Raw genomic sequence first — 23,494 nt, 5'->3', positions numbered from 1 at the left:
GGGGTGGTAACTGCTGTTGGTCATTGAAGTCTCAGAACACGGGTGTGCTTTCAATGCATTTCAAAGCAGCAGCGACTTTCAGATTGCTGATTCTGCTGTGGTTGGAACAGACCCCTGAGTTCATGGTGGTGTTGGGAGACACTGTGGGGAGATGAACTGTAGTTTCCAAACACAGTCACTGAAATAGAGGGCTGAAAGGAGAAGCCCAGCTCAGATCATGACCCCCCCCAACCTCCTGGCTGGCTGATCGGTCAGTGTGCGGTTTTGATCAGGGAGCTGAGTGTGAGCGCTTGGTGTTGTGTGCTTGTAGAATGTGGTGCAATATGTGTCTTAAAGCAGCAGAGGAAACTAGAAATTTCCTGTTTTGCTGCCTTCTATGGCAACTGGCGAATTTCTTGGTTGTTTTTTTTTTTTGTATCTCAGAAATGTGGTGAGATTTTCCTTGAAGTTAACTTTCCCCAGTGTTCTGATACACAGCTGCACCCCAAGTCTGAATCTTTACCATTAAAGTTACCTCTCTGACCACAACAAAGTTAATTTGTGAAGAGCTGCAGAGAAACTTTAAGCAGAGCTTTGAGTGGAACAATGACTTGGTCCCAATTTCCATTTTCACATTAAACCAGAGTGTACTAATCAGAGGCAGAGACCAATTTTGCCACCGAAATTTATTTTTTTTACACTTGTCATTACATAAGTGTTTTGTTCAAGGAGGTTGGGGTTTGTACTGTAGAGACCATTTTTAATTAAAAAATCTGAGTCTCCAACAAACAAAAAAATCGTTGCCTGATTTTAAAAATATATAGTAGAAAATTCCAATGGACAGTAACTCTTATCCACGAAAGTAGAGGTTTTAAGTGAAAGATTTTGAGATATTTTCTGGCTCTTTAAAATAAAGTGTTAAGGATGTGTTTGCTTTAACATTGAGGAAAATATCTCTTTACAAAAATAACCTTTTTGTGTTTTATTAAAAGGGTGTGAAGTTTTGTCTGAAATGGACCATCTGTGTAATAGAGCTTTTGTTGTATACTGTAAATTCAAAATTATTGTAAGCTGCAATATTCATGACTGGTAAAGTAATTTAAAGGACTTCAAGGGAAGTTAGAGGGACAAGATTTACAATGCACTCGTAAGACCTCATTTAGAATATTGTGATCAGTTTTAGTCATCATAATAGACTAAGACACTGAACGATTTCAAACAAGAGCATGCAACTGACATCCTGGTGTAAGGAGATGGTTATATACAGGCATATTAAGTGAGCTAAATCTCTTCAGTCTAGAAGAGAGGCAATCATATCCAAGTACATACTATCCTAATGGGTACAAGGTAAGGTTACCCCAGCAGACTATGTCATCCTCAGATGTGAAACAAGGGCACAGGATTACAATTTGAAAATAAAAGGAGATGTGTTTGTAATTATTTTTCCACTACGTTGTGTGCATCTGGAACAGGCTTTCCACTCAAGTGGTTGAAGCCCAAACTTCGGGATGTGCCACAAGACTGAAGAAAATTTCAGACGCATTCAGCTCCCAAATAATTAAGATTGGAGCCAAAAGCCAAGACCAGAAGGCTACCTCTCATTTGCATATTTCCCGATCCTCTCATGCACATAGCACCCTACTAAAGATTAGAATTTACACCTTACCAGAAGAGTGGTCAACCTTCAGCATCTACTATAGCTGTAAAATATGACCATTTCAATTACAAATCTAATTTCTTTTGATTTTCAGAGCTGTGGAGATGTGGCAAACCTCAGTGGTCTTAATCAGCCGGTTTGATTCGGTTCAATTTTTATGTATTAGCCTGGTCTGTTGTTCCCTCTCGTGATGCATCAAAGACTTGTCCACCAGAAATCAAGCTCCTTACGAGTTATCTACATCAGCCTTATTTCTTTTATCAAAGCACTAAAACGCAATCCTCAGGAAGCATGGAACATATCTGGTGCTGGAGCATTCATACTGCTTTGGACTCATTCCTATGAAGTTTGCTTTTCTTTAATAATTATTCAGTCGTTGCATTATGAATATAAGAGAACTAACTGCCATTGCTTTTTTCATCATCTATTAAAATGCTTTCTTACACTCAGTTCTACAATTCATGAAAGAGCTAAGGATATGCAAGGGGATGTTACTTTATACATTTATTGTTACTTTATATTTATTTACAGAATATTTTACATATTTACGCTCAAGATCTATAAGGAGAATAACCTGTATTGCTTAATTTTTTATGGAACAATGTTAATGATGTCATTGATACTGTTATAAATGATAAGATATATAAAACAGCTATGAAAAATAGAAGAATCCCAAGTACTGTACCTCACAACATCTGTTTCAGAGGAAGTAGATTCCTTTGAGAAATGGGATACCTGAAGGAAGCATTTCACCTCGTTTTTTATTGAAACTAGAGCTAATTTGAGTTCGTTAATTAAAAGTAACAAGACTCCATGCATTTGCACAAGAAATCACACCATGCAAAACAAAGATCTCCTATTAAATTTTTACTGCATTGGTATCAGTATCACATTCCTGTGAATCTAAGTGAAGTGCTGAGAGAGGGCATGGAAGCTATCTAAAGTAAGGCAAGAGAACAGAGTACTGAGCAGTGTTGGGGACTCTGGTATACCTCTTCTGCTCCTGCTCCTGCTCTGAATAATGGGCAGAAATGTGCCAGCATGGATGTGGCATCACTATAGGACACTATAGAAAGTTTAATTCATCACTGTCAAGACGGACTGTTTTTTCGAACAGCATAAAAAACCCTAAAACAGGTCGCTAGTGATGTTTAAAAAATTCACTGGCACATTTCCAATATTCCCAGAGGCAGTAGGAAAATCATGGGATGTTGTCGAGACTACAGTCGAGATCAAACAGCAAACGGCGATGCTGTGTAGTGTTGGATATTAAACACGGCCCATATCTTCCTGGAGGGCACAAGGTAGCAGGAGTGAATTTCTGTGTTCCTGAATCCACAGCTTTTTTTTTGTAATGACTAGAAAATCATACCCCTTGGATCCAGTAGTCCCACACTAAGATTCCTGCCCTCGTCTACTAAATACAATATATAAATACACTATATACAAGTGATCTCAGTAGTTTTGTAAAATCAGGCTGCTCAGTTTCCACCAAGAGCTCTAAAGGAAATTTTACCTAAAAGCGGGGCATTTTGCGATCGGCATAATGAGCACTAAACTAAAGCCGCAATCCGTCAGTTACCCGCCACATGACACAGTCCCATGTGGCCACCCTCATCATCCACAATGACCAGCGTGAGGCATACCTCACCTGCTGCACACAGCCCGGTTGTGCGGATGCACTGTCCTGAGACCCCCTGCTCATTTCGTAATGAAAAACAATGCATTCCACGTAGGCACCGGGGTGCTTCTTCCTCGCCTGTCTGCAGCGGGGTATCACCCGTGCGAGGGTAGGGGTGTGTGCGGGCAGGAGCAGCGATCGGAAGCAATGTCTGCCTGCAGATTACTCAACACGTCAGCAGGGAGTGTGCGCGCAAACCAGAACGTAACCAGAATACCGCTGTGGTGGTGCTCTGGGTCATGGCGGTTGGAACAGAGAAAAGAGAAACTGGATAACGTTTACAGAAGCCTGCCTTTGTAAGGACTTGTATACTGAAACCAAATTTCTACTGCTTGTTAAACGCCGTTACTTGCAAAGCAGCATCACTTTTTATCACTCAGTTTTGAGTCGACGTCAAACACAGGAAATAATATCTTTACAAACCATCGTTTTCGAGAGCTAACTTAAATAGCCACAAAGCTACCGGCTCACAAACACAGAGCAGCTGGTGTTCAAGTTTTCTCCACATTTGCACATCTGATTCGAAAATGGACACGCTATCAACAAACCTAACATTTACTTAACCCCTTTTTGTTTTATTTTTGCATAATGAACTGCTTTATGTAAAAAAAGGAATGCCAACACCAATAAGGGTGTAGTGAGAAAAAAAGCTGCCAGCGATGGTTTGGTCTGTAAGCTTTAAAGTAGACATACTGACAAAACACAACCTTAATTTAATACACCCATCTATGTATATCTCCCCTGTTCACACAACATTTAATACTAACGTTTTGGTCTCTCTGGCCAAAAAAGCACAAGTTTCATCACATCTCAGTAGTTAGCGGTGACTTTGGCTCAGTCTTACCATTTGCTAATAAAACCCACCATCCAATGGAACCAATCCATCTGTAGACTGAAAGCCATATACTGCTCATGTTCACTGGCTGAAGATACTGTAGGACAGATCGGGTCTTACTGTAATCAAATGCTACTCATACAAGAATGACCTGAAATGAGACTGAAATTAACAGAAATCAAAGAAATACTAGAGACCATAACTGTTCTAGCAAGGCCGTTTATGTGCATGTTGAGTGTGCATGAATAGAGCAATAGCATTTGGGAAGTTATTTGTATTATTCATAGCCATTCTGTTCCCGAAGAAACAGAGTTCAAGTTACCAGATGCTTCTTGTTATCCATCCAGTGGACACTATCGCAGGGTACACTCAGACACAAACACCCTCACACCAGGGCCAAGTTTCCCAGAAGCCAATTAACCTACCAGTATATATTTGGACTGTGGGAGAGAATGGAGCATGAAAATGTGGGAGAAAAATCGAACTCCAAGCAGAGAGCATCCCAGGTCTGGAACTGAACCAAGGGCCCCAGCACTGCAAAGCAACACTATCCTCCATGTAAAAAGACACAACACCGTGCCACCCTGCATCCTGATGTAATTTATCTTTCACCTGTAATTTTCTCTCGAAAAATTAGTTTATTTTCTTTTTTGGCTAGGTAAACGTCACTCTCTTCATTTGATAACACCTTTCTTTGCACTCTCTCTGTACAATGTGGATGAAACTTTCCACTTGCTAGTAATTTCTCAGAGAAGCAGGTTACACCATGAAGCCCAAAGAAAACGTTGTAATTATAAGCTGATATTGAAATCAGGATCTGCAGGATGAGTGGCGTAATGAGACCTGAAGACTTCACAGTAGAGACTGGATGATCCAGTGTGAATGGTTTAGTACCCAAGAAGGGAAAGCATAAGAACGGGAGAAAATTGACACAGAAAGGGGGAAACCTTAGCTTGTTTGGTAATCGATCTGAGGAGCTCAGACAGGCATTTCTTATGGTACCAGTTTTTGGAACAGCAGCAGTGTGGAGTAGTGGGTTCAGGACTTACAACTGAAAGGTTGTAGGTTCAAACCCCAGGTAAGATGCTGCTGTTTGGCTCTAGAGGAAGATACTTCTAAATGAGTGAATGAAACAACATGGCTGGGAGCCTTTTCTCATAATTTGTTTTTGTATAGAAAGTGCCTTCTGTTCTTGGTTTTAAATGCTCTTTCCTGTAATTTCCACCTGTGTGGAATAAACATTAAAGACGTTGTGAGATGAAAAACAGCAATGCTTATCTGCCCATCACACTGAGAGTTTAACTAGGTTATCAGCAGCAACTAGATAAGCCTATGACATCTGACTCAAAACGGGTGTTTTCAAAGTTCAGGTGAACCTGTAGCATATACAGGCCTGACATTGTTGTCAAGCCATCAGACTTTGATTTGCAGTTTCCATACTGAAACACTGAAGGTACTGAAAAGCCCTGAAAAGGACAAGTTGAAATCCTCTTGGGTGTGTGAGTGTCTTGCCAACTGAACACCCAAAAAGACGTCTGATCATAAAGAAGCAGATAAAGCTGAGGTAACAGCGATAGAGCAGAAAAAGGATTAAAAAAATGTTTTCTGCTGGACTATAACTGAAGACAGACAATGAAAAATGAATTTTCACTGGAGTGAAAGTTTTCAAAGTTATGCTGTTACTTTTTATGTGAATTTTATTTTTGTATCACAGCAATTTGTGCTGCACCATGCCTGAACTTTCTTTCTGTTAGCCCGCATGAAACGGGTTTCTAGGGTCCAGTCATTACGGGATGCCAGCTGAAGTTGAAAGCAAGGTCAAACTGCAAAAATAAACACTCTCAGTTCCTTGTGTGTAATTCCAATAAATTAGTCATTTTAGTATTCTATAGTAAGCACAGGTTGTATGTCAGGACCACACTCTAGATGGGACACTTATCTATCTCATACACATAGAGGGACAATCTAGAAAACTCTCACTCATAATCCATATTTTATTTAATCGAAAACTACCGTGGAATAATACCTCAGAAATATTAACAGACAAGATGAGCCTCAATGTGATATTCTAGTAACCCCCGCCCCAAATGGACTGCTCCAGTGACCTTTCGCCTTTCCACTTTCCCCTCATGTTCACTTTGTCACCCTATAAAAAGTGGGGACACGTCCCTGCTAATTTCTATCTTTTGCCTCATGTTCCTCTCAGGAAAGCACCTGTCCTTTCCTCTTACATTTCTCTTAAGATGAACTTTTTGGTCCTCTCTCTTGGCCTCAGCTACCTTCCATGATTAGCACACCCCCACTGTAAAATAAAAGGATGATAAAGCTTCCCTGTGAGCCTTCAAGACCACAGTTCCATCACAGCTTGCAGGAAAAGACTTGTGACTTTGGGACAGGTACTAAACACAACACTGTACGTACAGTTTAACTCTCCTAGTTTAAAAGCACATTTACACTATACTCAAAAACAGCTGGGAGTATCACTAGTGTTCTGCAAACAGTTAAGCCCTATTTTAAGTGTACCAGTGAATTATAATTTGGTTAGAGGGTTAATACAATAAACTACTGTCAAAAGGGTCTGTTTATTCTAATCACTATATTTTTGAAGGTCAAAAGGAACCGATTAGCAAAACCCTTGGTGTGCTGATAGGTCTAGATTAATCATACTTCTTTTTTTCCACCAGTTTCCTCTCGTACAAAATTTCACTTCTCCTCCAACCACTGTAGATTTTATTTTACATCTACAAAATGAAAAGATGATTATCAGAGCGAGGGCAGCGTGGTGGCACATTTGTGAGCATTGCTGCCTCTCTTTGCTGGGGTCCTGGGCTCAATACCTGGAGTGTTATCTGTGTGGAGCTTGTATGTTCTCCCCATGTTCACATGGGTTTCCTCTGTGTGCTTTGGTTTCTTCCTACAGTCCAAAGGCCTGCTGGTAGTTTAACTGGCCCTGGTGCGAGTGTGTGCCCTGAAATGCACTAGTCCAGGATGATAGTCTCTGGCTGCCCTAGAACCCCGTATTGGATAAAGTGGTTAGAAAATGAATGGATGGAGTCTTTAAATATTACTATTATTCTTCTTTTAGGTGAGGACTCCCTCAGAGAAGCAATTTTCTAGTCCGTTTGTTCAGGTCAGTCTATTCACGGCCCTCATGAACATAGTTTCAAACTGTTCAGTGTCTTCTCAAGGAAGGCTCTAAATAAAGGGAAGCAGGCTTTGATTTTTTAGATGATCTCCTTGTATATTTGAGCCAGTGAGTAATCAGCAATGAGTTGTCATTATTAAAGAGGGAGGAGGCAGTGGCAATAGGAGAAGAGCACAATTGTAAATATAGGCTTGGCAGTTGCACTGTGGGAGAAAGGAGAAGCAGGCAAGCCTCCTGGGGCGTTATCAGGCGGAAGCAGCGTGGGGGTCTGTGCGTCTCCTGCGCTCTAGTTTAGGGAAGAAGTGCAATGAGCCCCAGCATGTGAGGCTGAGTAACGGGCAACTGGCCGTCATCAGCAGGAAGTGCAGGGCTGTGCTTCCACTTAACCCTTTCCTCCTCAACACACTGTGTCCGTCAATCCCTCTTTGAAAGACTTAACCCTTTCCTCCTCAACACACTGTGTACGTCAGTCCCTCTCTGGAAGACTTGACCCTTTCCTCCTCAACACACTGTGTCCGTCAATCCCTCTCTGGAAGGCTTAACCCTTTCCTCCTCAACACACTGTGTCCGTCAATCCCTCTTTGGAAGACTTAACCCTTTCCTCCTCAACACACTGTGTCCGTCAATCCCTCTTTGGAAGACTTAACCCTTTCCTCCTCGACACACTGTGTCCGTCAATCCCTTTCTGGAAGACTTGACCCTTTCCTCCTCAACACACTGTGTAAGTCAATCCCTTTCGGGAAGACCTAACCCTTTCCTCCTCAACACACTGTGTACATCAAACCCTCTCTGGAAGACTTCACCCTTTCCTCCTCAACACACTGTGTAAGTCAATCCCTTTCGGGAAGACTTAACCCTTTCCTCCTCAACACACTGTGTACGTCAATCCCTTTCAGGAAGACTTGACCCTTTCCTCCTCAACACACTGTGTAAGTCAATCCCTTTCGGGAAGACCTAACCCTTTCCTCCTCAACACACTGTGTCCGTCAATCCCTCTCTGGAAGACCTAACCCTTTCCTCCTCAACACACTGTGTATGTCAATCCCTCACTGGAAGACTCAACCCTTTCCTCCTCGACACACTGTGTACGTCAATCCCTTTCTGGAAATTTAATCCTTTTTTCCTCAACACACTGTGTACATCAATCATTTTCTGGAAGTCTTTTTTCCTTAACCCATTGGCTATGGCAACTCCTTTCTGGAATTTAGATCTATAGCAGGGATAAGCAATCCTGATCCTGGATGGCCAGTGGGTCTCCAAGTTTTCTGTTGTCTCTTTAAAGCTGCAAAGATACAGTAGAAGAAGCAGTTAAGCTGGTAGAATAAAGCCAATAATGAGCTGAGTTAGAATGAAAACCTGCAGACATACCAGCTCTCCATGACCAGGAATGCTCATCCCTGATTTATAGGAAGTTGCTTCAAATAGCATAGTTCTCAACTCCGGATTTGTCTGGATTTTGTCCCAAATTAAGTTTTTGGTGCTTAAATGAAAAAAAAAATCCAGCTGACCTAATAGGTCACTTAAACATTTTTATTTTTTCAGCTCTTCAACAGTTCGGGATGAGGAAAGGTTCCTATCTTCCAGCCTAGATTGGGGGAAAGGACAATCCAGCACATTCTGGGTATCTTTCCTAAAACGCATCAAGGCTTCCACTTGTTCCATTAGGTCTTTTAAGTGACAAAGAGATCAGGTGAAAAAGAGTGGCTGCCTTTACAGTCAATGTAGCAATTCATGAAAGGCATAAAAGTTTTGAGAATTTTTTTTATTTTGAACTAAAAAGTTCTGAAACACATCAGCATCACACAAATGCTGTGTCGAAAAATGTTGAAAGTAGCACTGCTGTATAAAAATAGTTGAAGTTCATGTTACACATGAATCTATTTCTTTAATTTTTAATATTCATTAATGGGATATACAAACATATACATGCAGCAGGGAAACAGGAGAGCACCGGGTACTAATGAGAATTCCTCACAAGGTCTCCTCTTATCAGTAGGCCCTGAGTCTTTGTCACTTGGGGTAACTGTGCCTCATCCCCACCATTCCAAGGTCTCCAGCTCCTGTGACTCTCCAAGCTTCTCCAAGTTCAATGGGAAAATCTTGGCTCTGTTTCTCTAATTCCTTCTGAGATTACTCATCTCTGTATTTTCCCTTGTGGAGAATTTTTACAGGGAGTTTTCTTCCTGTTTGGTTCCTCCTGCTGCTACTTTCTCAGGGGTGCTTCCTTGCTACCATCTTTCTCTGCACTAAGTGGACTTGCACTTCAGAGACGTGTACTCCTTTCCACCTTCTGGCCTTGACACTTCAAACCCCCTTCAGAATTTGTGAATCGTTTAGTCCCCTTCTGGAGAGTGCAGTTTGAAATCAAAATTGGAATGGGAGTTAAAGGGAAGTAAGGGGGTGTAGCTGTGTTCTCCAGGGTTGACCGGATTCTCTTCATCAGCTCCTAAGACTCTTTTCAGTTCCTTAGAGCTCCACTACATTTACTGACGTGGGAATCCCTTATTCCTCCTTCTGGCAGTACACTGGTTCACTACCATCATTGTTACAATACTGGTACCTCCTGGTCCTAACACACCTTGATAAAGGGAGGTATGAGAGAATGCACTTGACTGCTCCTTGTTCTTAGGCAGCACCTCCCTCCATCAGTACTGCTTCAAAGTATATTTGTTTCATTACCCTGCGGAAGTCGGGAGCAGATTCTTCTTTTCCCTGTTCCCTCCTCCACATTAATGACACTCTTACATGACAAAATCCCAGTGCTGCCTTAGCATCCTGTTCCTTAGAAAGGTGTTGGCACCCCCTTGTGGTATCTTCTTGTAACTTCATGGCAAACATCAATCTACCATAAAACAGTGTACATAGGAATTTCTGTGCCAATGAAGACATGTTTATGGAATACTTCAACTTTCCCCACATACACTGGGAAAACCTATAGGATTGCGAGGACCAAAAGAAAACGGACATGGTAATGTTAAATAATTGCTTACATTTGCCAGCGGATGGAGCATCTTCAAGAGGAAGCACCATCTTCTACTGATCTTGTCTTCTCAAACAATGAAGTCAGAGCAAGGCAAGGAGAGAGATGAAAGAACCTGAACAGATCAAGTTCAAATGAAAAGTTTAGAAGAAATGGGACAGAACCTAAGAGAATTAAAATGGGACAGATTAGTGGAAAATGGATGGTAAAATTCTATTGTGCTTGAAGCACAGAAAACATATACCCCCAGAGTCAATAAATCAAAGATAAAAAATATGCATCCCAAAAAGTTTAACAAAACTATTAGGAAAAATATAGGGGAAAAACAAGTCATAAAATGAATTAAAAACATATCCAGTTGAAAAAAGTACAATGAATTTCAAGTACAAATACATGATTTTAGACAGGTGAGGTAAGAGATGGAAAACAATATTGCACTGGATACAAAATAAAATGTTCTTTCAGTACTACTACGGTAGAGGGACAATTAAGGAAATCTGTGCTAGCTCTGTCAGCCTCTCCCTAGAGATTGATCAATCCATTCATCCATTTTCTATCCACTTCTTCCAATTCAGGTTTACCTCCCAGAAAGCAAAGGGCACGGAGCAGTATACACCGTGGATGGGATGCCAGGCCATCGCAGGGTACACACAGACACAAGGGTCACACTCCAGGATCAATTTTCCTATAAGCCAATTAACCCACTAAGGAAACCCACACAAACCCGGCGAGAACATACAAACTCTGTGTAGATAGCACCCCAGGAACTGAACCCAGTGCCGCGAGGCAGCAAAGCTAAACACTGCAGCACAGTGCCTCCCCCTTGACATGGCTCATCTTGGATATGTTTTGATGAGCTGTAAGCACGAAATAGTCAGGAGAAGTCACAAGACAAACCTTTAGTTGACATACAGGTCTAGTATGTTTTCTCTGTGTATAATTTATTGTCTTATTTGGAAGAATTGTCTTATTTAAAAACATGGCTTGGGAGTGCATTCCATTATCCATTACTGAAGACTCGTGTCTTCAACCCAGTTCAAAAAGCCCTACAAGTGGAGAAACGTTACCAGTTGTGAAAATCCTTTACTCAGATTACAGCTCACTAGAGAGAGGAATAATCATTATTGATCTGGGGTTGCTACTGTTTCATACAAAAAACAGGTGTGCCCTTTGAGCTGCTTCTCTGCTGGGAATGTCGTTTGAGCCTCCAGTTTTTCTGCAAATTTCCCTCTATCCCTGAGGCTCGACAGAAAAGTTCTCATAACATATGTCTTGCTTTTCAGCATTTCAATAGAAACATCAGACCCAACAGTGTGAGGAGCAGCAGGGGCCAAGAGCACGGAACCTAGAGCAGGAGATACAAAAGACACCAGATAGGACATCAGCCACCAGGACACAGCAGAAATTAAATTTAGTGGCATAGTGGAAGGGGATATACCTGAGAACAGAGACTAGGGGGATTTAGGATTTGGAACAGTGGGGGAGGAGTGAACAGAACAAGAGAGCAGAATAAGAACATAGAGGAAGAAAGTAAGATGATCATACAAATGGGTAGAAAACATTACTCTTTCACTGCACAGCGAAAGCCTCGAGGATTGTAAGAATGCTTGCAAGTGTGTAAACCACACAGGAGATCTATATCTTTAGTATTTTTATAGCATTTCGAGAAGTGGTATCATGGAGGATTACAAGTTAGAACAGCAGAGATGAAGGGGAACTTTTTTCACTTTTTAGTGGTTCAGCAGTTTAATTCCATGGAGACTGAATAGAGTTAAAAGCCCATAGGGGAAGAAGTCTCCCCCTTAAATGTAAGAACCTGTGACTTATCCCAAGCAGGAATTTACAAGAATGTGGGTTTTCTCACATTTCAGTGCACAAACGGGATGTTTTTGATGTTCAGTGAGCTAGCACGACCATTAGGAGTCCTGTAAATCACGAGACATTCAGCAGAAGAGTACTGCAGAACAACAACAGAAACACCACTCCTTTCCATCTCACCTGTCTGAATCGGCAAACTGGGAATTGTTACTTCGTATTTGTTTTGTTTTCCTAGTCCTGCCTAAGAACCAGGACAACAACTCACTGGCGATTCCCGAATCTACCAATATAGATCACTTTTACAACATTAAATTCCTTTCATATTTTACAAAGTGGATAAAAACATGAATTCAAAAGTAATAAAGGCATAAAATAGAAAGTATTAAAAGGCCAAGGATGATTTCCCAGGACAACATAAAAAGAGACTAGCAGGTTTGCAACACCTTTCAAGCGACAGATTTTTAAGTCATTACAAGCAGTCCTTAATTTTTTAAAACCTTTTGAAAGTCAACTGATTGTTAAAGCCATTCTGATCTTTATACTGAACCCAACAGGATCGCACAGTGCACAGCACTGCCCATTTTCAGTTGCAACCACTTTGCGTACTCATCACAACTGGTAATAAAAGATACGTTCAACAAAGGTTGGAAGATAAATAAGGTTTTAAGCAAACTTTCAAGTCTCACGAACCTGATGAACAACTGGTTTTGCAGGCATAACAGAATCCGAAAAATGCCCAGACAACCAGCAATATTAAGTTGGAACTGGCATTCCCTGTGACCTGTTATTGGGGCAGGACTGGACCCCAGTTCTTAACAGCACTCATTACTGGGTATCAGACACCACTATCAGGCCAATATTCACCAAATTAGCAAATGTGAAGCAAGACACAGCTCAGTGTTGCTATCACATTCGTTCTCCCCCAATCAGCAACGCACAACCCAGTCAGTATACTCTTGACATAGTCAGCAACAGCAAAGTACAGTGTAACACAATATTCAACTATAGGAGGCGTCCTCATGTTCGTGCTCTCCAATGAAACAGCTGAAAACAATTCAATTTGTTTATTTAGAGTAACAGCTCTTCTGTAGTGGTCTTCTGCCACTTACTTTCACATTGTGTAATATACTAGCTTAAGTCTTGTATTTAAAGCCTCTGACAAATAAGGAAATAGTTAAGTGCTTGTTATATTCTTCCAAGTACAACATCTTACACCTGCAAGTTATTCACATGAATTTATTTGAAAACTGTATTTTGTAGTTCAATTATTTTAACAAATGTTCATTAAAATAAAGCCAAAATACACCACTGAGATTTACTAACTCACTATTCTACGGTATCCTCGCTGAAGCCCCATTGTAAACATGACAGTTGTGTCATGATAGTCCATGAAGTGTGAAAACTTGTTTACATTGCCTGCAACCACAAGATGTAGCTTCAGCAGTAAGAGGTGCTATTGCTTTTACTACATTAACTAACTTTTTCTAACCAATCAATCTCCAGAAGATGACCAAACCCTCCCTACCGGAGGTACAGTAAATGGTTAAAATTATTTTATGATTCACTTTAGTCTTACTGTGACATTGTTTTAGTGGATGAAGGCAAAGTTGACTTTTGCATTTAGTTAAATGGTTTCACAAAGAGACTTGCAATACATTTTAGTAATGACAATCATGTTAAATATGGTGTTACAATTTTTTATGGTTTCATTAATTCATAGTCTTAAACCACTCTACATCATCATACTGGTATACCATACCTACCCCAATATCTAATACGAAATCAAGAAGCAGCAGCCTTCCAAAACTCTGTACATAAAGTTGCCCTATAACGGACAAGATTTATTCAGAGCAGTTTCAGGCCTCATCATTATTTCAAGTTAGAGGAGTAGGTCTCACACACAAAGCACCACACAGAAGAGGACCTTATTCTCAAAACTGCAGCTGAAAAGGTTTGCATAATCCCAGAAAGAGGAAGCTCTCTGAACTTTTTGCTCCTTCCTGTGTCACTTTATCATGGTCCTTCCTGTGTCGATAATATTTGGAGGCTCAGATTGTAAAAGCCTAGCTATTAAAAGCCAATCAGGAATGTTTCAAAACACATGGGAGCCACACCTGTCAAAGATGGGTTAAAGATACTACTGTACTTCAACAGCGAAAACTGCTTAAGTATTGCAAATGCAACAGTCCTGAAAGGTGCAGCCTACACCTTACAAACATATTAGGTTTCTCAGAAGCAACCATCAAAACAAGTAAAAGACTGAACTGCTCACTGCACACACTGTTACATGCCTAGTACCTATTAACTACAACTGTTACTGCTGTTGTATAAACTGTACTTCCTGCAAATTTCCTGGGATCAAGGCAAGAGATACATTTTTTAATTGTACATAGATTATAAATTGATATTAATTACAATCTATGCCAAAATGTGAACTGGCTAAACAATCAATGTCTGTTGTATGTAACAGTAAGTCACATATTCGCAATTGTATTTAGTTGGGCAGTGAACGTTCTGCATTTGGAAGTTCACAAACTCAACAACAGGAAGTGTTTGTATTTACATTTGACTTCACGTCTGATGGCAAGATCCCACTCCTTCAGTGGCTGCCTGCGAGTCGAAAGGAAATCCTTCTCACCGAATGCAGCAGGTCAACATCTATCCAGTGTGAACTCGCAAGTGCGCCTTGAGGTTTACAAGCTGAATGAAGGTTTTTCCACACTGTATGCACCAATACGGTGCCTCTCCCGTGTGAAGTCGCTGGTGTCTTTTAAGGTTAGACAACTGGCTGAAACTTTTCTCACAGTAGTTGCAACAGTGTGGTTTCTCCCCCGTATGAATTCGCTGGTGGGTTTTAAGGTTCACTAAGTGATTGAAGCTCTTCCCACATTGGGCACAGGAGTGTGGTTTGTCTTGGTTGTGAATCTGTTGGTGCATTTTAAGATACCGCGATCGGGTGAATCTCTTCCCACACTGGGCACACTCATAGCAGCCCTGGTGGTTTGCAGCAGACTCTGCCACGTCCTCGTCTTCAACCTGCCCGGTCCTGTGCTGTTCACCAAGCTTTTCCCTGCCCCACTCCTGCTGCCCAACAGGAGACCTTGCTCCATCTTCACAAGCAGCACTGGCTTCTACAACCCCTTGGACAAAATGTGGAGAAAAAAAAATCCTATGAAAGGAGCATTAAAAATGACATTTACCGTAATATTTCTACAGTATGCCAGAAATAAGAGGGGGTCAAACTCATTTTTTATTGTGGGCCATATTGTATTTGATTTAAATGTACTTCAAGCAGGCCATACATACCATACATGATCAAAATACTTGGTGGAACTATTACATAACATTTCTTATTTGTAGTATGTTGTTATCCTCTCTTTATAATGCAATAGGCAGCCATTATGTCTAGAATAGAAGCTAATTTATCAATTGCTTTTTTCTTTCAACCTCACGAAGTAATTTTTTGCTGATAAACATACTTCTTATTTTTAACCCCACATCAGCAAAATATGCAGCGATCGATTCAAGTGCTACAAATGCAAAGAAAATGTCCCCTGGCTATAAAAGCCTAACAATAGATAAAGCACTGAAAATGCTGCTTTTTAAAAATTGAAATTTACATAAATTGCAGTGCTGATCAACAGTTCACATTGTTTACACATCTTAACTATGGCACTATGTTAAATAAGCTATTTATCATGAATATGCACAAGTAGTATTAATGAAAATTCAGTATTCTTAAGGTAAATTAGGAATTGTGGGGAATTTTAGACACCAGGAATTAGCAGCAAGTATTTAAATGTGTAGAAACGCTAATTTAATTATTTTATGAACATTCTCATTACTATCAATTTTGAGGAATGAATTTTCTTGGTAAAACCAAGGCTTGGGTCTATACAGTGGGTATAGAAAGAAAAAATGTTTGGAATGACTTGAAGGAGGCAGTCCATCAACAGTCACCACTCAACAGTTTGACTGAACGTGAACAATTCTGTAAGGAGGAATGGGCAAATATTCCTCCCTCTAGGTGTGCAAAGTTGGTAGAGATGTATCCAAACAAACTCAAGGCTGTAATTTAAGCAAAAGGTGCTTCCACTATGTATTAACTCAGGGGGGTGTTCTCTTATCCAACCCAGTTATTCAACTTTTTTATTTTTCAGAAATTGTGCTTTATTCACTTGGATGTTGCAAGGTACAATCTGTAAATATAACTGGAAAAAGTCTGATTTTGTCTTCTTTTTGGGCTTTAGGGCAATAAAAGGTGAACATTTTGAAAGGGGATGGTGACTTTCTATACCCACTGTATATATCCATCTGTAAATTACAGAATCGAAATGCAAATTTGATAAGATTTTAGCTTAGATCACCTAGAATCTATGCCCGAGTGTCAGATAAGACAGATAAGTGTGATAAGTGAACAACAGTTTGCCTTGTTTTATGATTGGTAGATCTTATAGATTTTTTAACTGGGAAACAAAACTGGCAAAAAGCAAGGTTAAAGGGACAGTGTGAAACAACAAACACACCACAAATGCTAAAGGAAATTAAAGCTGTTTTTTTGCACAAACTTTCAAACAAGGGTTCTGCAGTCTAAAGGTAGCTTCTTCTGTCATTAGCCAGTTGTGACAGGAATATGTAAGAGACAGGGCACAAATGGCTAATCTGTGCAAGGGTTAAGTGGATTCGGTCAGTCCGGGACTGTTTGGCATCCAGTATCAGTGACCCTGAGGTGAGAAGGTGCACCTGCGAGTTGGTGATGTCATATGTCTTCCCTCTGATTCCTGATCCCACTAATGTCCAGTGTTGTGTCTTTGTGTATACATAAACATTAACCTACTCTTATACTCTAAATACCCATATTACCCAATCTGACAGCAGTGTGTCTTAAGGTATGCACAATCTTTAATCTTGTATTAATCTTAAAAATTCTAGTAGCTGATTCTTCTAAAACATAATCTGTTAAATTACCTTTCCTACTGATTTTCAGTCCTCTCTGTAGGTGACTGTTGGTCAATTTGTCCTCTGCTTTTTCGTCTTCAGTAACTAGTAAGTCAGGTCTGTGCTCCCCCATCGTCGTAGACTGTAACAGAGGAGTGTGAGGGTTTACACTCAAAGGCTCCCCAATCCTATTTATCATTACATTTGTTTTAAAAAGAGTGCAATCTCATGCCATTGAAAGCAGAATACAAACAATCATAAAAAAAGAACTATGTGAAAATGATAAAGAAAAAAATATACTGATGGAAAAAAGAAACACAACATTTTCTGGAATGGGAATACTATAGTTACAGCAGCTTATGTACTTTCACAAAAAGTTGTCAATTGGTTTTATGCCCTCTGACCAGCAATACAGCAATGTACAGTGAGGCATTGCAACTTGCCAATCACACAAAAGCTCGTTAGGTGCACTTTTACCCAGTGAGGTCCAGGTGGAAAAATGCCTGATCAGGTCACTTTTAAAAAGGTCTTAATTCAAAGCTGCAACAGAAAGGCCACACTTAGTCAGTTTTCTGTGCATTCCATAATGCCTCAAATGTCACCAGAAGCAAGGGAGAAGGCCATTGGCGAGCTGCAGGCAGGCATGACATGTGCCAGTATTGCCAGACACTATGGAGTAAGTTGTTCCACTTTGTCCCAGCTGCAGGGAAGTTTTCAGCAGACTGGCAGGACAGATGACCATCCAAGATCCAGTCACCCTCGAGTGACCACACCAGAACAGGACAGGCACATCAGACTGGTCCGAGAGATTGTTTCAGATCTGTCACCCCTACTGCTGCAGAAACTATCGGCAGACAATGCCCGCATCAGTGACAGGACAGTGAGGCTCCATGCTGCTGGCCTTAGAGCAAGGCGGCCTTTCAGAGGCCCTCTGCTCACACCTCCTAGAAGTCACACCCGACTGGCTTGGGCCAGACAGAGGCTGCGATGGACTCGTCAGCAGTGCCATCAGGTCCTCTTCACGGATGAGTCACTCTTCAGCCTGTTCCACACAGACGGTAGGGCCAGAGTGTGGAGGTGGAAGTGTTGCGTTTCTTTTTTTCCATTAGCATACTTTCTGCTAAAGAAGCTGCTAAAAAGGTCATCATAAACATATTCCTGTGTTGAGACTTTCACAGCAAAAAGTCTACAGTAGTAACTTTAAAATTCCTTATCTACCAATAAATAAATATTTGCTAATCTAAGATCTGTGGACAATAATCTAATGTAATTGAAATTTAAATGAAATTGAAAGCACATAGTTCCATCATCAAAGCCTGACAAATTGTAACAAATGATTTTTAATTTACTGGGGAATTTGAAATAAAATTAAACGATCTATAGATATTTTACATCCACGGAAATGTATCCATATGCATGTTTTTTTAGAAATATGAAGCAAATTGAATTTGGATCTTTATTAAATGATTTGGCTTAATTTTGATTGCCCTTTCGGACCACAAAACACTCAAGTGACTTTGCTGCATAAGCATTAAATCACCTCTTTACTGAGATAATTTATGGGGCACAGGTGGTGAGGTGATTTGAATCTGTTTAAAGTTTAGCAAGTAAATATGGAAAAGTTCCAATATATCTTGCTCATCAAGAGAACACCACCTTTGTGACATCAGCATATTTGAGGATGGATAACAGCACACTGTCACTTTGCCATCTGTTCCTAGCTTGGCACAACATTACAACAATCCATCAATGACAGGCCATGATCACAGGACACGCCACCTCTCCAGAATCAATGGGGAGTCCAAGTGTGATGGTCTGCTACAGACTTCAACTTGTAGTGATCGATGGACTGCATAGTGCTGCACAGATCAAGAACCTCCCCCAATGCTCTTCTTGCAAGCTCATACTGACATGACAAAGCACCTGCTGCAGTGAAAGGCTTTTCTTTTAAATGACAGAATGGAAATCTCTGCTACTCCATCTGTCCGGTGCTGAATTTTTATAACACCATTCCACAAACGAATCGGGGCATGTCAGCTGCCTCTACCCATTTATTTACCTTGCCAGGGGACTGGTTACTTGAAGAGGAGTCACCATGTTTGTGTGGGACAGTACAGAAATGCTATCGGTCATCCAGACAAGAACAAACGAATAGGAATTTCCCCTGTAATGAGGAGCATTTCCTCCAGACTGCTCACCTCCTCCTTAATGAAGGCAGGTTCCGCCTCTGTCAAGAAAGCAGGATCCAGCTCAGAGTCGTCAGTCGCAGCCCCAGCAGCGTCCTTCCCTTTCCACTCTGCGGTGCTACGCAATTGTCTGTCAGAGACGTTCGGCACAACAGAACAAGCGTCTCCCTTCCTCCCTGCAGAGAGACACCGAACTCTGTCCTGAGCCACAGACTGAGCAGCTTAGGTCTTGGGAAAAAAAAAAACCACACACCACTGCAACTGCTAATTCTGTGACAGACCGCATTTAATCGGGAAGGGTTTTTCTTCAACTTTACAACCGTCTGTGCAAGTCAGGTGACAGAGCAGCAGGTAGAAATATCTTGTCAAGAACGAGTAACAAAACTCTGGGAAACGGACAAGGAAAAAAAAAGTCCCACTTGCTCTCCGACATCTCCTGTCACTTTTTCTTGTGCGAAGCCCTTTAGAATCTGCCCCTTCCTTACCAACTGTTCTAGGCAGCTCCTAGTCAGTCCAGACACAAATACTCTGCTGCGTGGACTATAGTGCCTCGCCCTCGCCTGGCCTCCTTGCCAACACTATCCACCCACTCCAGAAGCTCACCTTGTCTTTCGCAGCCTGCCTGCTGGCTCCCTACTGCCAGCAGCAATTCAAACCACTCGTCCTCCCTACCTGCTGTCTCAGCCTCTCTGCCCCTTCCTATTCTCGGGCTCTCACCTCTCACTACACCACCCTCCTCACCAAATGCCAAAGTTTCTGCTGTATTGGTTTAAGTTGCTAGTAAATAGAAACAATATAGAATATAGTTTGAACATCTACCTCAGAAAATAGTCTGAATGGCAATTAAAAATTACAATTGTATGAAAGTGATCTTAACCGTTAGCCTTGGGATACAGAAGCTACTTTTGCAGGTTAAAAGGCAATCATCAATCCATTTTTGACTAAATTGTTTAGGACCAGATCAAATGCCTTGATTAGCACAGACCAGCTGTTTATTCTAAATTCATTCCCTCTCAGTTCAACAAGCTATACGGATTGCATCTTAGCGACAAGAGCAAAAGTCAATTTGTTATGCATATCACCTGAAAATTCAATTCTGCCCATCACAAGAATCATATTTTTAAAGATTCTTTTATAAAGGTTGATATTTTCAGAACCAGGAAAGATTCAAAAATGACATTTCATCTGGTTTAGAAATCTTAATTAAATCCTTTGTCAAATTATATTACCCATCTGACACAACTAAAACCAATGGGCTTATTTTTAGCAATGGAAATCGTACTACGATATGCTAATTGCGTTAATGAACGCCCAAGCCAGTTGTGTGTGACGTCTAGGAGGTGTGAGCAGTAGGCCTCTGACAGGTCGCCTTGCTCTAAGGCCAGCAGCATGGAGCCTCACTGTCTTGTCACTGTTGCGGGCATTGTGTCTACCGGCAGTTTCAGCAGCAGTAGGGGTGGCAGATCTGAAACAATCTCTCAGATGGACCAGTCTGATGTGTCTGTCCTGCTCTGGTGTGGTCACTCGAGGGCGACTGGATCTTGGAAGGTCATCTGTCCTACTGGTCTGCTGAAACCTTCTCTGCATCTGGGGCACAGTGGAGTGGCTTATTCCATAGTGTCTGCCAAAACTGGCACATGACATGCCTGCCTGCAGCAAGCCAAGGCCCTCTCCCTTGCTTCTGGTGACATTCGAGGCATTATGGAATGCACAGAAAACTGACTAAGTGTGGCCTTTTTCTTGCAGTTTTGAATTAAGACCTTTTTAAAGGTGACCTGATCAGGCAATTTTCCACCTGGACCTCACTGGGTAAAAGTGCACCTAATGAGCTTTTGTGTGATTGGCAAGTTGCAATGCCTCACTGTACAAGCTGTATTGCTGGTCAGAGGGCTTAAAACAAATTGACAAGGTTATAAGCTATAACTATAGTATTCCCATTCCAGAAAATGTTGCATTTCTTTTTTCCATCAGTATAGTTCTAACGTTATTTAATCAAAACGGTGGAGCTCCTAACAAAGGTATATTACATTAACTGAATAATTTTATTTACAATTAGGTTTCTCTGTAGCAGTACAGAAACTAGAATAGAGAGATTAAATACAGTAAAAACCTGAAAAAACTAATCCTCTCTCTCCCTGTCAATTCTAATACCATAAGTATAGTAACAAAAGAGTGATCCCTGTAGCCAATCCCAGCAATCCCATGACATCCACCCTGACTTACCTGCTAGCGTTCCTCTGACTTCTCTACATTTTCCCTCTTCCGGATCCTGAACTCCAACACTGCGGCTCCTCACACACCATGCATTCTTTCCCACTGGGATTATCCCGTACTCTTGGTGTGCTCTCAACTCCTTCTCCAGTATCCGCAACCTCATTTTCAGAGCTTCGTTCTCTCTCTTACTCTGGGCTATTTTGACGTGAAAATCGGTAAAGCTGCCTTTGACGAGTTTGGTAATTTCGCAGACGGCTGCTTTTACCAGGACCTCCATAACGGCTGTGAGCTGGGTTTGGAAAGCTGTCACAGAGTCCGCCATTGTGTGGGATCCAGAGACAGCTCTTTCAGGTGTCCTCAAGAGTTCTCTCACTTCAACCACTGGGGACTGTTCTCTCGGGTGTGGCGGCTTAGAAGAGCCCTTCCTGTTTTTTTCTTTCCAGGAACTTTTGAAAGAAATGTTATTTTATTGCAAAGCTCGCAAGCGAATAGATCAATTAGTGTCACAACAAAACAACACACAAAGCTAACCAAGATTCAACATTGTCAAACAGACAAATAGGCAAATTCACACAACACTCTGTCATAAAACTTGGTTTTACATTCCTTAAAAATAATCAAAATGCTACATATAAAACAGAATAATACAAAAATATTAGTCATAACCCAAAGTCATGCAGCACAATGTCTAAATGATATGACTTATTGCATGCAAATACATTAATTCAGAACATAACCGTTTCTTAAGAATCATCAGAAAACCTCTGACAAAGCTTAGGTCTGACAGACTAAACATGCAGACCACACTATATACATGAAGACAGTACAACTTCTGCAGTGTTGGGAAGCTATGTCTTGGATTTTCCACCTGATCATGGCTAGAAATTAAAAGATTGACTTCCCAACATTATAGACATAGCAATCACTTGCAATGAAAATACAAATCCACACCACATGGATATTAAAAAATCTCAGCGTTTTTTTTTACATGACTAACATGCTTTGTTATTGAGAATCCCAATTTCTTGGAAGAGAAGTGGAAATTGTTTAGTTCACAAATAGGGTGATGGCAATAAGGTCATTTAAGCATAGTGAACTTCGAATAAATGTCCTTATCAAAAAAGCGATTAAATTCTGGGCTGCCTAGTTCGGACTTTTCTAGTGGTTTCAACATCAGGCATATTTTCCATTCAACGAGACAGATGATTACTGTGCGTTACACGGTCCTAGATTTCTAATGTGGGACTGTTCTCCGGTTTGACCCTAACCACTGTACGTAACTGATTTACAGCATGGTTTGAACTACAGATGCACCTGACAAAATCAAGGTCTGTCAAACGAAAAATGTTACAGTAATTTAAGTACAGTCATACGTAGCGCCAGGTGCTGAACGAACACAAGACCACTCATACATATGTGCTGCACACGGGATCTCTTGAAATCAGCCCCTCCCCCTTATCTCTTTTGTATTGAATGGTACGATAGATACCGGACAGATTGCACAGCTGGTTTGAGTTTAAGCGCATTAAACCACGCTAAAGCTTTTGCTGCTCTAAATCGAGTGTCAGGATGTCTAAAAATACAAAATGCTTAACTACTAGCCAAGTCATAGTTAACCAAACGTGCGTTTAACTATCACATCTAAGCAAATAAAAGCTGATCTTATTTATGGATCTAGAACAGTATCCACAAACTTCACATTAACGTGACTACAAGAGCTATCCGGAAGGCTTGAAATGGGTTTTAGCGAGTGCTCCGCTGAATACCATAGTTTAAATTTCAGACTCAGGTTTTTGTTGATTGAATATTTAATTACCAGTAAACGATCATGCAAAAGCCTTTAGAAAATATTTTAGAGATTCTGGAGTGAAGCAAACCGCAACAGTAAATAAGAAACAAATGTTGCACAAAGAACTCACCGACAACAAACGAACAGGGCCACGGCGCGCAGACGGGCACGAGCACCGAACCGGAGCCTGAGTGACCGCATGACTTACGGAAGCCTCCCAGACACAAACACAGCGAACTCCTAGCGCTCCAATGGAGGACAGGGATTGCTGA

General features: G+C 41.0%; 1 protein-coding gene across 2 annotated transcripts; it reads right to left on the bottom strand.

Moving 5' to 3' along the window:
* Positions 1-13,315: 13,315 nt before the first annotated feature.
* On the bottom strand, positions 13,316-23,491 carry LOC102697963 (zinc finger protein 211-like). 2 transcript variants are annotated; one of them, XR_011191418.1, is made up of 5 exons: positions 23,353-23,450; positions 21,443-21,879; positions 19,232-19,447; positions 17,064-17,175; positions 13,316-15,235 (listed from the first exon to the last, which is right to left on the bottom strand). XR_011191418.1 is itself a non-coding variant. In XM_015361761.2 (5 exons), exons 1-5 carry the CDS (start codon positions 23,421-23,423, stop codon positions 14,754-14,756), a joined length of 1,266 nt encoding a protein of 421 aa, XP_015217247.2. In that variant the 5' UTR covers positions 23,424-23,491; the 3' UTR covers positions 13,316-14,753. The 2 variants fall into 2 exon arrangements, 1 of the variants encoding a protein (XP_015217247.2); XM_015361761.2 differs by having other exon boundaries at positions 19,232-19,395; positions 23,353-23,491.
* Between the last annotated feature and the right edge of the window lie 3 nt (positions 23,492-23,494).

The sequence above is a fragment of the Lepisosteus oculatus genome, chromosome 13, assembly GCF_040954835.1.
Source record: "Lepisosteus oculatus isolate fLepOcu1 chromosome 13, fLepOcu1.hap2, whole genome shotgun sequence".
Lineage (NCBI taxonomy): Eukaryota > Metazoa > Chordata > Actinopteri > Semionotiformes > Lepisosteidae > Lepisosteus > Lepisosteus oculatus.
Note: the sequence above shows the minus strand (reverse complement) of the source record. Positions and strands in the feature narration are given on the sequence as shown.

Excerpts from the sequence above, each read along its gene's own strand:
- LOC102697963 (XM_015361761.2), bottom strand. The coding sequence starts at position 23,423 with ATGCGGTCACTCAGGCTCCGGTTCGGTGCTCGTGCCCGTCTGCGCGCC. Across the intron at positions 19,396-21,442 it reads AGTCAGAGGAACGCTAGCAG|GGAGGAAGGGAGACGCTTGT; the intron begins GTAAGTCAGGGT and ends GTCTCTCTGCAG. Across the intron at positions 17,176-19,231 it reads CTGCCTTCATTAAGGAGGAG|TCTACGACGATGGGGGAGCA; the intron begins GTGAGCAGTCTG and ends CCTCTGTTACAG.